Here is a 14,718-nt window from a genome sequence, read left to right as displayed (position 1 = left end):
CCTTGTGTCCCTTCTCATCTCCACAGTTCATTTTAGGCAGCCCTGCCGCCCCCAGTTAAAAAAAAAAAAATGCAGCTCCTCTATCCGTGTATAGAGCCTTGCCTCCCCCCAGGGCCGGATTAAAGTTTGATGAGGCCCTAAGCTACTGAAGGTAATGGAGCCCTTTATATGCCCAGCTGTTCTTTGTCAACAACAAATTGCCCTGTTTTTTGTGTGTTGGATATGTGCTATATAGTTATTCATGGACCTAATAGGTATCTAAAGCTATTTGCACATAACAAATAGGAGCCTACACAACACAAAACACTGTTGCTGTATGTAGGTTTTATTTTATTTGTTTTTTTATCTTTTATTTTGGAAATGCACATCCAGGGTTTTTTCCCCTTTAAATTTTTTGGGGGCTCCCAAGAGAGAAGGGGCGCTAAGTTATAGCTTGTTTAGCTTATACGTAAACACGGCACTGCTTCCCTCAAACTGGCGCCACGCGCCCGGAATTCCCCGGACACGCGGCCGCGCAAATCGGCGGGGCGGTCCGGACAAATCCGGACCCGTCGTTTGTGAGGGTGGGGGGGCGGGCCCGGTTTCATTCGGAGAGCCTCTCGGAGAAGCGGGTCTTGCGAAAACGGAGCCGGGCCACCTTTACCGCGGTGCTTCGGGGCGAGCGCCGGAGAAACGAGGCCTCCGCCGACGCCGCCTCAGCCCGCCGCCTCCTCCTCCTCCTCCCGTCACGCGCGTGCCTCCGAGGGGGACGAGCCGAGAGAGGGCGGCCTCGACGCGAGGGGAGGAGCCGGCCCGAGAGCGACGAAGGCGGAGGGAAAGAGAGAGAGAGAAGGGAGAGCTAGAGAGACGCTGCACCTAGCCGAGCGTCAAGGCCCGAAGAGGCCTCCGTCGCCGGGATGGAGCACCACCAGCAGCAGCCCGCCAGCCGGTACCAAGTGGTGAGTGGCGCCGCGGGGTCCTGTCAGCGGGTCGGCAGGGCGGGGTTGGGGTAGGCCGCAGGCCAACTCGAGGCCTCCCCTGGCCAGTTTGGGAGACGAGGCTGAGGAGGGGAGCCCTCCATTCCCTCAGGCCTCCGGGGGCGAACGGAAAGCGCCTCCGCTTTCTGTAATACTGAGGAAAAGCGCACTTGGGGTGAGGCCTCCTCCTTCGTCGTCCTTAACGGTCCCCCCCTTTTCCCCTTCTGCGCTTCCCCTTCGGCTGCCTCCCAGATAAGCTTTTCGGAGCCCCCTGTCGAGGGGACGCCGAGGGTCATCTAGTCCAGCCCGCGTTAGAAACGGGAGGTCGCCACTCGACGGCCCGTGGCTTTCGCCGAAAAAAAACAAAACAAAGCAAAACATACTGGGCTTTGGGAATAGGGAGCGAAAAGAGGAAATGTTCCAAATCGCGAGGACAAAATGACACACCGCCCTCGATGTGAAATAGTACACAATGTATTGTTGTGTCTTTGTAGGCAATCAGATGGGCGGCGTAAAAATAATAAAGGCACAGTGGTACCTCGGGTTACATACGCTTTAGGTTACATATGCTTCAGGTTACAGACTCCGCTAACCCAGAAATAGTGCTTCAGGTTAAGAACTTTGCTTCAGGATAAGAACAGAAATTATGCTCCAGCAGCACGGCGGCAGCAGGAGGCCCCTTAAAATATTGTAACATTAGATTTTTACCTATTAATAGTCCGTTTTCTCATATTCCCTTATAACATTACAGCTATAAACCACTTAGTTTCTATCCAACATCCTTCTAACATTCATTAATTTTACAATATTTCTGTAAATAGTCTTTGAACTTTTTCCAATCTTCTTCCACCGACTCTTCTCCCTGGTCTCGGATTCTGCCAGTCATTTCTGCCAGTTCCATGTAGTCCATCACCTTCATCTGCCATTCTTCCAAGGTTCCTACCCAAAGTTTTACTTTAAGCCCTTTCCCTGCCCGCCCTCGGTTGGTGAAGGGAGCGAGAGGGAACTTTTATGATTCAATAAGCAGGTGATGATGCTTTACTTTTGCCAACCGCAGACAGCCTTCAGTGCTGTCACTTCCTGTTCAGCTATAGTAGCATTGAATATACAGTAGTGCAGTGGTACCTCAGGTTACATATGCTTCAGGTTACAGATTCCGCTAACCCAGAAATAGTTCCTCGCGTTAAGAACTTTGCTCCAGGATGAGAACAGAAATTGTGCTTCAGCAGCGTGGCGGCAGCGGGAGGCCCCATTAGCTAAAGTGGTGCTTCAGGTTAAGAACAGTTTCAGGTTAAGAACGGACCTCCAGAACGAATTAAGTACTTAACCCGAGGTACCACTGTGCCTCGTTTTGAGTCCGCCCTAACAAGCGTGTGTGCTGCTTTCGAAGTGCCGCCAATGAAAATGGCCCCAGCGTTCGAAACGCCCATTGTTCGAGGCACGTTTTGCGACAGGGAATTTCCTTAGCGCGAGCGGTTTCTGAGCTCTGCACATAAGATTTCAGATTAAAACTGTAGAGTGACCTTATTTTGCTTCCCCGCTTCCAGCTACTCTATGAAGACTGGAGAAGACAGCCTCTTAAGAGTATTAAGAGGTGGGCAGGGGAAGGACTAGACCATGTGAAAAATGAACATAATATTTTAGCTGCCGTTCATTCCTTTTCAGCTTTGTATACTTGTTATTAAAAAAAAGTGCACCTAGATATTCCGTTGTGGCGCCCATAACCTGGGTTTAAGGTGCCATTGAGCTCCTAGCTTTCATATCTCAAGTTTCTAACACTGCCTACACCAATGAATCAGGCAAAGCTTCAGTTAAGAAATCTACTGATTACCCATGAAAACCTTGAAGCCTGTAAAACAACATGCAGTTTCCAGCTCCAGCTCTTATTCTTAATGCCATACCTATACCACTCTGGGGCAACCCAGACCTATATTGCTTGGTAACACTGAAGAGTCCATAGGCGCACAATTTCTCTTATTAAATGAAGAAACGACCAAGCACAATGCTTTTTCGGATTTCTGTATTGCATTTGAAAGTGAATTTTGTAATGGAGATAAGTGGTCCGAAGAAAGGAATATGTATTGGCAACATACTGGCATAATAAAACATACTCTCATGGAATCAGGTTCTCTTTAATTTTCCTCTAATTGCTTTTTATTTCACATTGAGGATGATCATGTAGTTTTGTCATTTTGTTGCTTCATATTTCATATTTTTGCTACCTATTTCTGAAATATTTTTTTTTCAGTGAAAGCCACTCATTATTGACTGCCATCATAACTAATACTTTTATTAGGGTCTGAGGCTTTGGAACAAATCCCACCTATTTTATTTTCTCAAGATGGTACCTACTGCCCCCTAAATAGAAGGAACTGAAATACGGTGGGGGTGGGGAGTGTTGTTTTATACCAGGAATACTATCTTAATAGAGATGTTTGATGTCAGCTAGCAAGCCGAGAGAGGAAAATGTTGGTGTACATATAGTATGCCAAATGCCAGTCATTTCTCAACTTATATGAGCAATTTTATCTAAAAATGAAGTAAAAAAGAGATTTGCTCCTTGCCATTATTAACAGATTTTTTCTACATTGTTTCAATGATGCTCCCAAATTTTTTGCCAGTACCTCATGGATGTCTTTTTTGGGGTCAGTTTGAATGCTCTTGGGTCCAGATTGGACAAAAGATGTGAAACCTATATCCCCAAACTGGATGTTACCCATTCTTTGCTGCTGCTTTTACATAATTAAGGTGTTTTTCAGTGATGGGTAAGCATTTTACTAGAAACGTAGACTATTAAAAAGAGCCCACCTCATTCTAGATGTTAATGACCACTCCTTATCTGTAAACTAACATGCCGTATTAGTACAAGTCCTTGGATTCTTACATCTCTCTGTAGGGAAGGGCTGGAGCTTAGTGGTAGAGCACTTGGGTTGCATGCAGAAGATCCCAGGTTTAATCCCTGGCATATCCAGGCAGGGCTGGAAATGTCCCCTGTCTGAAGCGCTGGAGAGCTGCTTCCAGTCAATGTAGAGAATACTGAGCTAGATGGTCCAGTGGCAAGGGCTCACTATAATCGTAATAATAATTTTTTATTTATACCCCGCCCTCCCCAGCCAAGGCCGGGCTCAGAGCGGCTTACAAGCAATAATAAAAACAAGATGAATGATTACAACTTTAAAACAAAAATAAAATACAACATTAAAATAATGGAATATTAAAATGTAGCCTCATCGCAGGAGGAGAAGGAAAAGAAAAAAGAAAGAGAGGGAGGGAGGGAATCAGATTGGCTCCAAGCCAAAGGCCAGGCAGAACAACTCTGTCTTACAGGCCCTGCGGAAAGAAATCAGATCCTGTAGGGCCCTGGTCTCATGAGGCAGAGCGTTCCACCAGGCCGGAGCCAGAGTTGAAAAGGCCCTGGCTCTGGTTGAAGCCAATCTAACTTCCTTAGGGCCTGGGACCACTAGGATGTTGTTATTTATGGACCTTGAGGCTCTCCGTGGGGCATACCAGGAGAGGCGGTCCCGTAGGTACGAGGGTCCTAGGCCGTGAAGGGCTTTAAAGGTCAAAAGCAGCACCTTAAATCTGACCCTGTACTCCACCAGGAGCCAGTGTAGCTTGAAAAAGCAGCTTCCTATATTTAGGATGAGTGAGCCTCAACTTTCTGAAGCTCCACCCTATAAAATGTTGTGCCCTGAAATAAGGAATATATCTGAATATAGTAAAAGAGCTCATATTTTGGAATAAAAGTTATTCCGGCATTGTGATTTTATTATGGTTTGCAAACCATTTTGAGAATTGCTGAGTAAGAATGCTGGATTTAAATTTATAAACAAAAGTATTTGGCAAAAAGTTGCTTTGGACTTCGCTATTTATTTATATTTTTCTTTGCTTTGAATACAAAGAAATGTGACTATATACAAACTGTACTTCAAACAATGTGCATTGAAACATGCTTAAAAGCAGATCTTTGCACATACAAGATTTAGAACCAGAGCATCTCTTACCCTGTGCCTCATTTTATGAATGGAAAGAGTGTAAAGCTCAATGTTTCTTAGAATGTTTCTTTCACCCCTGCTGAACCTTTTCTGTAAGCAGATAATAGCATTTGTTTGTGCTGGGAAACCGTAGGTGGTTTCTTGATTCTGCTGGAGGCAGCTGTAGTTACATCATAGGTGCCTTTAAGGATTGGCTGCTTGCAGAACTTAAGGAACTAACCACATAGCACTTAACTTGTTCCTTCCTTGGCTTATCACATTATGGACGATTTTGGCATGGAGCAGCCCTTAAAGCAAACTCCTTTGCACTTATTGCTTTTGCTTGTTTGTTATTGCTCATGGCAAGTAGAAATTAAGGGTGTTAAAACAATTTAAAAGAAAAAAAAGAAACAAAGAAATAGGCTTATAATTGGATATGTTCCAGTCGTTAAAGCAAGTAAATCAGAAAAACATAACCCTTGGCTTGCAAATGAAACTTTAATAGGCATTAATGAAATGATGTACTGTAAGACTTCCCCCATGCCTCCGATTTTAGGTTACATGCTGATGTGGTTTTAAATCTGATTGCTCATGCACAATATACAAAAAAAGTATACCCTTTCATGCATATTTTGGGAAGAGAAAGTAAGGAGTATTTTGGGGTGCACATAGATATGCATAGTTTGAGTGAGGAAACTGCTGCAGATCTGTACTTACCCCTTCTTCAGAAAATCAAGCTCAGAAAGAACTATTCCCCTCCTCCCCCAAGCAGAAACTGACTATACAGATTGAATCAAGTCACTTCCCATATTTGGCCTATATATTGGGATGGGAAATTGGTTGCCACCCATTGACTGTAACTCCCCATTAGCCATGAAACTGATGGGATGTGGAATCCTAATTCTGCTGGAGAGCCATAGGTTCTCCATCCCTGGCCTATGACAATATTTAAAGTTTAATCTTCTCTCCCCAAAAACATTAGCTTAAGAAATGGAAAGTGGCAAGGGAATGGTTCACTAGATGTCTTGACTTTTTGAAAACTGAAAGCCTGCCCACACCATATGCGTATGCGGGAGGCAGGCTGCAAGGGGTACGTCTGAAAATTGATGTACCATTTGAAGTATTGTGTCACTGGCCACTTAAACCCTTAGTTCTTCCCCTTGCTCCCTTCACCCCTCCCACCCTTAACTAATTGCACTGCTGTTACAGTCAGCTCCAGATACTCCTCCTTTGTATTACATTTCTCTTTAAAAAACAAAACCACCCAACTCTTACTATGCTGTATAGGGAAAGCTGGAAATTTATGCTGGGTTTGCTCCTCCTGTATACCGGTTATGTATATCAGCTTTTAGTATCTGTGCACATTATGAATATGACCAATTAGTAATTCACAAGATGGCTTTCTACGCAATTGCTGATTGAAATCTCTGACCTAGGCCAAATGTTTCTCCACTTCAATTCCTTGACTTCAGTATATTAATTTTACTGACCTAGTTTACAGGAATGCTGTAAGGGTAACTGATTGAGCATTAATTAGCATTTTATATAAGAACATAAAGACCTGCTGGATCAGTCCATTGGCACATCTAGGCCAGCATCCTGTTCTCACTGTGGCCAACCAGATTCCTGTGAGAAACTAGCAAGCAGGATTTCAAGCACAAGAGCACTCCCCTTCCTGTGGTTTCTTGTGGTACTCGGAAGTGTTGCTGCCTCGACTGTGGAGTGATGTAAAAATTGGGGTTTGGCTTTTGCTGCCAAATTCCCCATGGGACTCTTGAGTCCCCTAAGTCCATGATCGGTCAGAGAAAAATGGATGGAGGCTGGATCCAGTGGAAAGCAAGGCAGATACTTATTTTTCTGTTCCAAGGAGGGAGACAAAGTGTGCAGGAACCTTTAAAGACTTTTGACATTGCCCAACCCCCTTAGCCAAAGACTACCCCAAAATCATTATACAGTGAGGGAGGAAAGTATTTGATCCCCTGCTAAATTTGCCCGTTTGCCCTCTGACGAAGAAATGACCAGTCCATAATTTTAATGGTAGGTTTATTGTAGCCGTGAGAGACAGAATAACAACAGGAAAAACCCCAGAAACCCAGAAGACAAAAGTCAGAGATTTATTCTATATTTGAGACCTTAGAATTCTTATAACAGGAGGCAGAGTATGGTAGCCATCAATAGATTATAACTATGATGGCACTGCTCTTTCTATACAATAGTGTTTTGCAAGGTTTGCTTATTTTTGTATGAATAACTTCCTGGGGTGTCATCATTCTAATTCTTGCTCCATTTCAAGCAAGTTCCTTGTATCACAGTTGCTCATAAATGCATTGAGGAAGTGAGGCAACTGCTGCATCTAAAATCTATATGGACCTTGTAAGCAACCTGGCTGATCAACTATTTAGAAAACAGGAAGGAAATGCAGCATACCATGTCCTATTTCTCCCTTTACTTCTATTACATAACAAAAGAGGGAGAAGAGCAGGGTGGAGAACGTTTTTTCAGCTCAAGGGCTTCGCTGCCTTGTAGGCATTGGCATGGAGAGACAACTATGGCAGTGGTGGGAGTGACCAGAGTCAAAACGTGGATAGGGACCATGGCAAAAGTGGGTGGAGCAAGATATGTGACTCTTACCAATGGCGCCATAAGTCAGTGTGTCCGGCTGTTAAGCAGAAAGTTGATGGTTTGAGCCTAACCAGGTGTGGCTGTGGGCAGGATTCCTGCATTGCAGGGGGTTCGATTGTATGACTCTCAGGGTCCCTTCCAACTCTAGACTTCTACCTTTGTACAGTAAGCTGCATAAGTCAGATGTTTCTATCTGTCTCCCTCTCTCTCGCACACACCTAAATCCAGGAAAGCAAGGGGTGTTATCACAGAGAGCAAATTCCAGCCAGGTAAAAGCACTCAAGTAAAGCATGGAGCAGGACTGGGGGAAGGGGTGTGGCCTGGTTTGAGTCCCAAGGGACAGATCAGGAGTCCTAGTGGGCCATATGTGGCCTCCAAGCCTTCACCAAGCTTCAGAACAGAACTCACTTCTAACTAGTGAAAATTCAGTAGATATCTGCTGTCTCACTTTTGACATAATTCCGTCCATGTTATATGATATGATCAACCTCATTGTGAAATTTTGAACCACAGCCAAGAAAATCTGTAGGTTGTATATCTGAATGTGATAGGCTTGAGTTGGTGAAAGGGGCTTGTGCTACACTTGGAATCAATAATGTATTTCTGTCTATTACTGTGAATGTGGGAAATTTACAGGGGTTTTTTAAAAACAGATTTTTGTTGTTATTCTGAATATAGGAAACCACAAGTGAAGGGGGTCACCAATATTCAGCAGCAACTGGCAACTTTCCCAGTTTTTGAAGCTTATAGTAACAATCATTCACTGTGTCTGTTGCAATAGTGTTTGAACTCTGTTCCAGTGATTCCTTGGAAGGCTGTTCAGGGTTTTGTAAAGGTGGACAAGCTTCTCAGTAAGGCAGCTTCTGCAGCGCTACTGATCTTCTCCTTCAGTTTGCAGCAAAAACATGGTGCCTATCAAGATTGGCCCAGGGCCCTTCCTTCATTTGTGCCCTTGAACAGGGCTGACTTCAGTTTTCATCATCTGTGCTTTTTTTTGACTAGAATTCTTATGCTCCCCCAATGTTGGTTTTACAAAGCAAGTCTTGGGCATAACTTAATCTGTACGTAAAGTTTTTCAGCAAAGATAAATTGCTCAGTCCCCCTTAGATGGGCATTCTTGCAGGAATTCCAGCAGGCACTAATAAGTCCATCAGAAGTTAGCTAGGATTCCAAGGGGGAGCTGTCATCCCTCCCCTCATAAATCCTAGAACACTGCAGAATTCTCTGCAACACACAAGTGTTGCAGATTATTCTTTCTTTCTTTCTGCTGAGAAGGTAGATGATTTGAAAGCTGCTACCTTGTTTGTCACTCCCATTTGCTTTCCGTCACACGCATACGAGTATCACTTCCAATGCAATATTATCCAAGTCTGATGAGAAGTAAGTCTTCTGAGTTCAGTGAAACTTGCTCCCAGATAAGGGTGAATAGGACTGCAGCTTTTCTTTCATTTGTGGCCAGATCAAATATCACAGAGGTGGGTGGGTGGGGAATAGGCACATCACTCAAAAATGTAAGATTGCTTATCATTATTGTTGTCAATGTTTCCATCTGTGAAACATAAATGTAATTCAAACTGCCGGGCTAAGATTTTCATCTTGCTTCCCTGCTTCCTTTAGAAGTATGTAGTTCAGAGGGCAGTGCTTGGTCTTCTGTTGCCCCCCCCCCCCCGTCAGTGAATTCACTGTTCAAGGAAGCAGGGATGGTTAAAAAAAAGTTTAATGTTGGTCAAAGCAATAAACCAGCATGGTGTAGTGGTTAAGAGTGGTAGTCTCGTAATCTGGTGAACCGGGTTCGCTTCCCCGCTCTTCCACATGCAGCTGCTGGGTGGTGACCTTGGGCTAGTTACACTTCTCGGAAGTCTCTCAGCCTCACTCACCTCACAGAGTGTTTGTTGTGGGGGAGGAAGGGAACGGAGATTGTTAGCCGCTTTGAGACTCCTTAAGGGGAGTGAAAGGTGGGATATCAAGTCCAAACTCCTCCTCCTCCTCCTTCTTCTCCTCTTCTTCTTCTTCTTCAGAAGTGCTTTCTTTGTCTACCAGAATTCTGTAAATTATTCTTCCTTATTACTAAATACAACTCAAGGAATAACCCAAGAAGCAATAAAGTAGAGCTGGGAAAATCTACTCTTTCCTACAGTTCACCCACACAGCCTGCTCTTATTTAGTAGAATCATGGTACCATAAAGTTGCATGGCACCTCCAGCGGTCATCTAGTCCATCTCCCTGCAATGCAGGAATCACAGCTAAAACATCTGCTTAAAAACCTCCAAGGAAGGAGGATCCATCACCTTCTGAGTGAGTCCTTTCCACTGTCAAAACAGCTCTTTCGGTCAGAAAGTTTTTCCTGATGCTTAGTTGGAATCTTCTTTCTTGTAACTTGAATCCATTGGTTTAGGGCCTGCCTTTCAGAGCAGGAGAAAACAAGCTTGCTTCCTCTTTCATGTGACAGCTTTTTAGATATTTGAAGATGGGTATCATATCTCCTCTCAGTGCCCTCTTTTCCAGGATAAACATTCAAAGCTTGCTCTGTATAAGCAGCAAGATTTTGTTCAGTGGGAGAAATCTGACTCTGCAGTGGGCTTTCTACATATTTTTTATCAGCTTCCCCCAAATCTGGTTCCATTCCCCAGATGCTCAATTCAGCTGAAGCTTTGCACATGCTCAATATGTTGGTTTTGGCTTGGCTGTGAGTAATGAGTGTGGCTCTGTTGCAAGAAACAAGAGGAAGTTACAGTAGCTGAAGCTAAGTATCACCCCAGCCTAATATTCTCCAAGCAGAGAGTGGCTTAAGCTAAGTATTGGCAGATACAGTGGTGCCCCGCAAGACGAATGCCTCGCAAGACAAAAAACCCGCTAGACGAAAGGGTTTTCCGTTTTTCGATGCACTTCGCAAGACGAATTTCCCTATGGGCTTGCTTCGCAAGACGAAAACGTCTTGCGAGTCTTGTGATTTTTTTCGCTTCCCCCCCTTTTTCTAAGCCGCTAAGCCGCTAATAGCCTTTTAGCCGCTAAGCCACTAAGCCTTTAATAGCCGCTAAACCGCTAATAGCGCTAATCCGCTAATAGGGTTGCTTCGCAAGACGAAAAAACTGCTAGACGAAGAGACTCGCGGAACGGATTATTTTCGTCTTGCGAGGCACCACTGTACTGACAAATATTCTCCCTATATTAGCTGTGCTGTAGAGGGAAGTTCCTTGTCTACATACCTAACTGGTTAGTTAAAATAACTGAGGCAACCCCCGCAGCAAGTACCAACTCGCAGTGATGAGATTACTGGGAGTTACTTTACAGTTATTGAAAAAGTGCTTATGTTCTTAGATGGCTTATAGAGGTTTTAAATTGTTTTAACATTTTAATGTTTGCTGCCCTGGAAGGAAGGGTAGGGTGCAAGTTTAATAAATATTAATGAAGGTAATATTCCTTGAAGTAGAAAAAGTTGTGTACTAAGAACATGGTCTGATTGGCAAGAGACCTGTCTTTTGCCTCCTTTCTGGCAGGGAAATTATATTTTGATGATAAAGGATAACTTGCTACCTGTGTTCTTTAATGCTGTGCCTCTTAAGCCCAGCCCTGCCCTTAATAAGATCAGCCTCTGTGTCAGAGCAAAGCAGTGTTGGTATTTGCAGAGTAATCATGCTTGTTGCAATGAAATTTGTGGTGCACCTAAAAAGAACAGACACCACAGTGCTAAACTGTGTGTGAGAAGCTGCAGAATTGTGAAATACTATACACTTTCATGTGTGCATGGTGTAAAGTCACATGCTGTGAAGAATGTGAGGACATTCATCTGGACGTGAATCTAGGGTTGTGAAATGTAAGTGCTCTGGATGTCTAAGCATTAGGCCTAGATGTCTGCAAAGTAAAACTTGTGTAAATACGTCTGTATATATATGCTTTTCTTTGTAGAGGGCATCTTCATTGAACATATGAACATTGGGGTTGGGGCAAGTGGTATCATGTGACCTCAGGGTGCTTTCAGACATTGGCTGTACAGCCCTGTTGTACACAAACACCCCTTCACATAACTGTGAAATCAGGGATGTTAGATTTCACAGAGCTTTTAAATTTTGGTATAAGGTCCCTTTTCATCAAGGGACATTGGGAAAGGCTTGAGGAATTGGAAGGTGTCTCGCAGTGCTTTCACTTACAGGATAATGCTTTTTGAGTGCTGTTATATAACCTTTTTGGTTGTAGATTGAGTGGTGGAATTTTCAACTCTTGTTCAAGAGGAGGACATTAAAACAGCCAATGTGATCTGATATTAGTTGTTAATAGAATTATTTCTGACTCGCACAATGTGAGCAATGTAACTGCTGATAATGAACAAGTTACAGTACAGCTCTTTTTATTTCTTTAATTAATATCACATAAGTGCAAACTATAACTAGCCTCTTGAACGTACCTAGATGAATCATAATGTAAATGCAGATGAATCACAAACCTGGCAAACAGAATGAGCTGTATAACAAGAATACAGAAAAAGAACAAGCACCAATTTGATCACAAGAATTTACAGTTCTTGAGGAAATGGTAAATGGCTACATCTCAACCATTTCTGAATAGATTTTTTCTGAAATCTGGTCAGCTACAAGTGGTTTGCATAACCCTTATCATGTCTTGTTCTGACTTCATATTCTGAAACTAGGACTTCGTAGACATAGTGAAATAATTGGAGGATTTTCAGGCAAATCTGAAATGTTACTGTTGTTCATAGGAAACTCTTGCTTCATACTCTGGACTAGTATTTGAATCAACCATAATTAGACATTATGGGGCCTAACATCAAGGGTTGTTAGAAGCTTGCCTAGTACAAGCTACATAATAAGTTACAATACATCAAAGGCGCAATGAGTTGGACTTCGCTCCCAGTTATCTGTCAGGAAGAGTGCAGTTGACAGTTTAGGCAATGTTCTGTGATATTCTTAAATAGCACATTGTTATCTACATATCATGAAATGATTTCATATATTCTCACCCATTTACCATATTTTTTGCTCTATAAGACTCACTTTTTCCCTCCTAAAAAGTAAGGGAAAATGTGTGTGCGTCTTATGGAGCGAAGGCAGGCTGCGCAGCTATCACAGAAGCCAGAACAGCAAGAGGGTTTGCTGCTTTCACTGTGCAGCGAACCCTCTTCTGTTCTGCCTTCTGAGATTCAGAATTTTTTTTTTCTTGTTTTCCTCCTCCAAAAACTAGGTGCGTCTTGTGGTCTGGTGCGTCTTATAGAGCGAAAAATACGATACTTTGTCTGGGTCTAGTTGATCCTTATGTTCTTTTAGGAAAACTCTCAAATACACCCCTTCCCCCAATACACACAATAGGGTGATGGTGAAACACTACAGTACCATTCAGTCTTTTATCATGGGCAAATACTTGTAAGTAGCACATGTTTTTTTTGGGAAAAACATTTTACGTACTTGCTGCCTTTTGGGAGAGACAGGAGGTGAGTACAGTGGTACCTCGAGTTACAAACGCCTCAGGCTACAAACGCTTCAGGTTACAAACTCCGCTAACCTGGAAGAGTTACCTCGAGTTGAGAACTTGCCCCAGGATGAGAATGGAAATCGTGTGCTAGTGGTGCAGCAGCAGCAAGAGGCCCCATTAGCTAAAGCACACCACTAGTTAAGAACAGTTTCAGGTTAAGAACGGACCTCTGGAACAAATTAAGTTCGTAACTAGAGGTACCACTGTAATATAGTTAAGTTCCGATTAGGAGTTACTCTTGTTACTGGTTTCTCTTCAGTCATTACTTAATAAATTGCATCGGAGTAGATGAAACAGTTCCCTGAATGTATTTGTTTTTCTTAAAAGCTTCACAATGAAGATGATCTTCCAGAATCATCAGTGGCTGAACAACCTTCCACATCTACAGAAACTGCACCAGCCTCTCAAATGGAGGCATCTTTACCTGAAGAAGATACTTCACCTCCACCTTACTGTAGTATTGCTGCAGAAGCAGCTGCAACAGCAGGTATTTCCTTTCATTTATATAACCTCAGATATTTTTAGCAATGCTGGAGCAGTAAATATAGCTTGAATAATCTTTTCAGAAGCATATGGTGCCATCATCTCTTCATGCTTCCTTCTGCTGCCCTTTATAAAATACGATCTGCTCTTTTTCTTTTTGTACAGGACCCCAAATGACTTTGCGCTTAATAGAGCAAATAACCAGATTAAATTAATGTTCTTTGTGATATGCATTTATCTTGGATGCCTTTCTGTCTATGTATGATAAAGCTAGCATGTCTTATTTGATTAAACTTGGACCACAATCCTAACAGTACAGAGATATGAGGAATCAATTGTATTGATAAATATATAAAACCACCCTCACTCACTATTTCTAGCTATAAGAAACAATACAGCATTCTTAAAGGCTTTATAGACTTGTAGTTCTGACTAATGATTATTTAGTCTCTAAAACATGAGTTGATGTGTGTGTGTGTGTGTTTTCTTTTTAACAGAAATGGAATCGCCTAATGACTTTTACCCTGTGCCACCTCCATACAGTGTAGCTACCTCTCTTCCCACTTATGATGAAGCGGAGAAGGCCAAAGCTGCAGCAATGGCAGCTGTTGCAGCAGAAGCAGCAGCAGCTCAAAGAGTGAGTGAGCAATCTGTACAGCATGAAAACATGCAATTTTGAAATACGTAACTTTGGATTGGCTTCGGTATATATTGGATAAAAATCAATTTCTGAAGCAAACTTCATTGACACTTGCTTAGCTTGTTAAAGGAGGTAGTAGCTAGCTAAATGAAGGTGGGGTTTGTTTTTATTATTTGCACAAAGCACGAGAATGTTTCTGTAGCACTTTATGGAGTAAAAAAAAAAGACCCATTGACTGCTTCAAGCTTTCTTTCATGCTTAATATTCATGAACTCAGTTCATAACTAATCAAACCATGCACAGCCCACCAGCTACAAGAGCTCAGTAGTCCTTTCTACTTTGTAGACCTAGAGAGGCAACAATAGTAGCTCCACTGAATTCTTGGTGGGCCACCATATGCAGTGGTTAAGCTGCATTTAATCTGAAAGGTCACCAGTTACAATGCTAGAGAGTAAGTATATGTCACAGTACAAAACTGCAGGTACCTGGCTGCATGCACATGCTTAATAATTTTGCTGGCACATAGGAATTTTTGCAGGTTTTTATTCTCATTCTTGTT

General features: G+C 42.8%; 1 protein-coding gene across 4 annotated transcripts in view; it reads left to right on the top strand.

Moving 5' to 3' along the window:
* Nucleotides 1-14,718, top strand: part of NDFIP2 (Nedd4 family interacting protein 2) — a 60,054-nt gene that overhangs the window by 24,989 nt on the left and 20,347 nt on the right. For 2 of the 4 annotated variants that reach the window (XM_083501372.1, XM_083501370.1), the window contains exons 2-3: nt 13,364-13,523; nt 14,017-14,156. In XM_083501372.1, the coding sequence (XP_083357498.1) occupies nt 13,364-13,523; nt 14,017-14,156 (300 nt within the window). Of the gene's footprint in view, nt 1-606; nt 939-13,363; nt 13,524-14,016; nt 14,157-14,718 lie in introns of those variants that run through there. The other 2 variants (XM_083501373.1, XM_083501371.1) reach the window with 2 other exon arrangements.

Source organism: Podarcis liolepis (assembly GCF_965112155.1).
Source record: "Podarcis liolepis genome assembly, chromosome: 4".
Classification (NCBI taxonomy): Eukaryota; Metazoa; Chordata; class Lepidosauria; order Squamata; family Lacertidae; genus Podarcis; species Podarcis liolepis.
The sequence above is the reverse complement of the archived record's forward strand: the minus strand, read 5'-3'. Positions and strand labels throughout refer to the sequence as shown.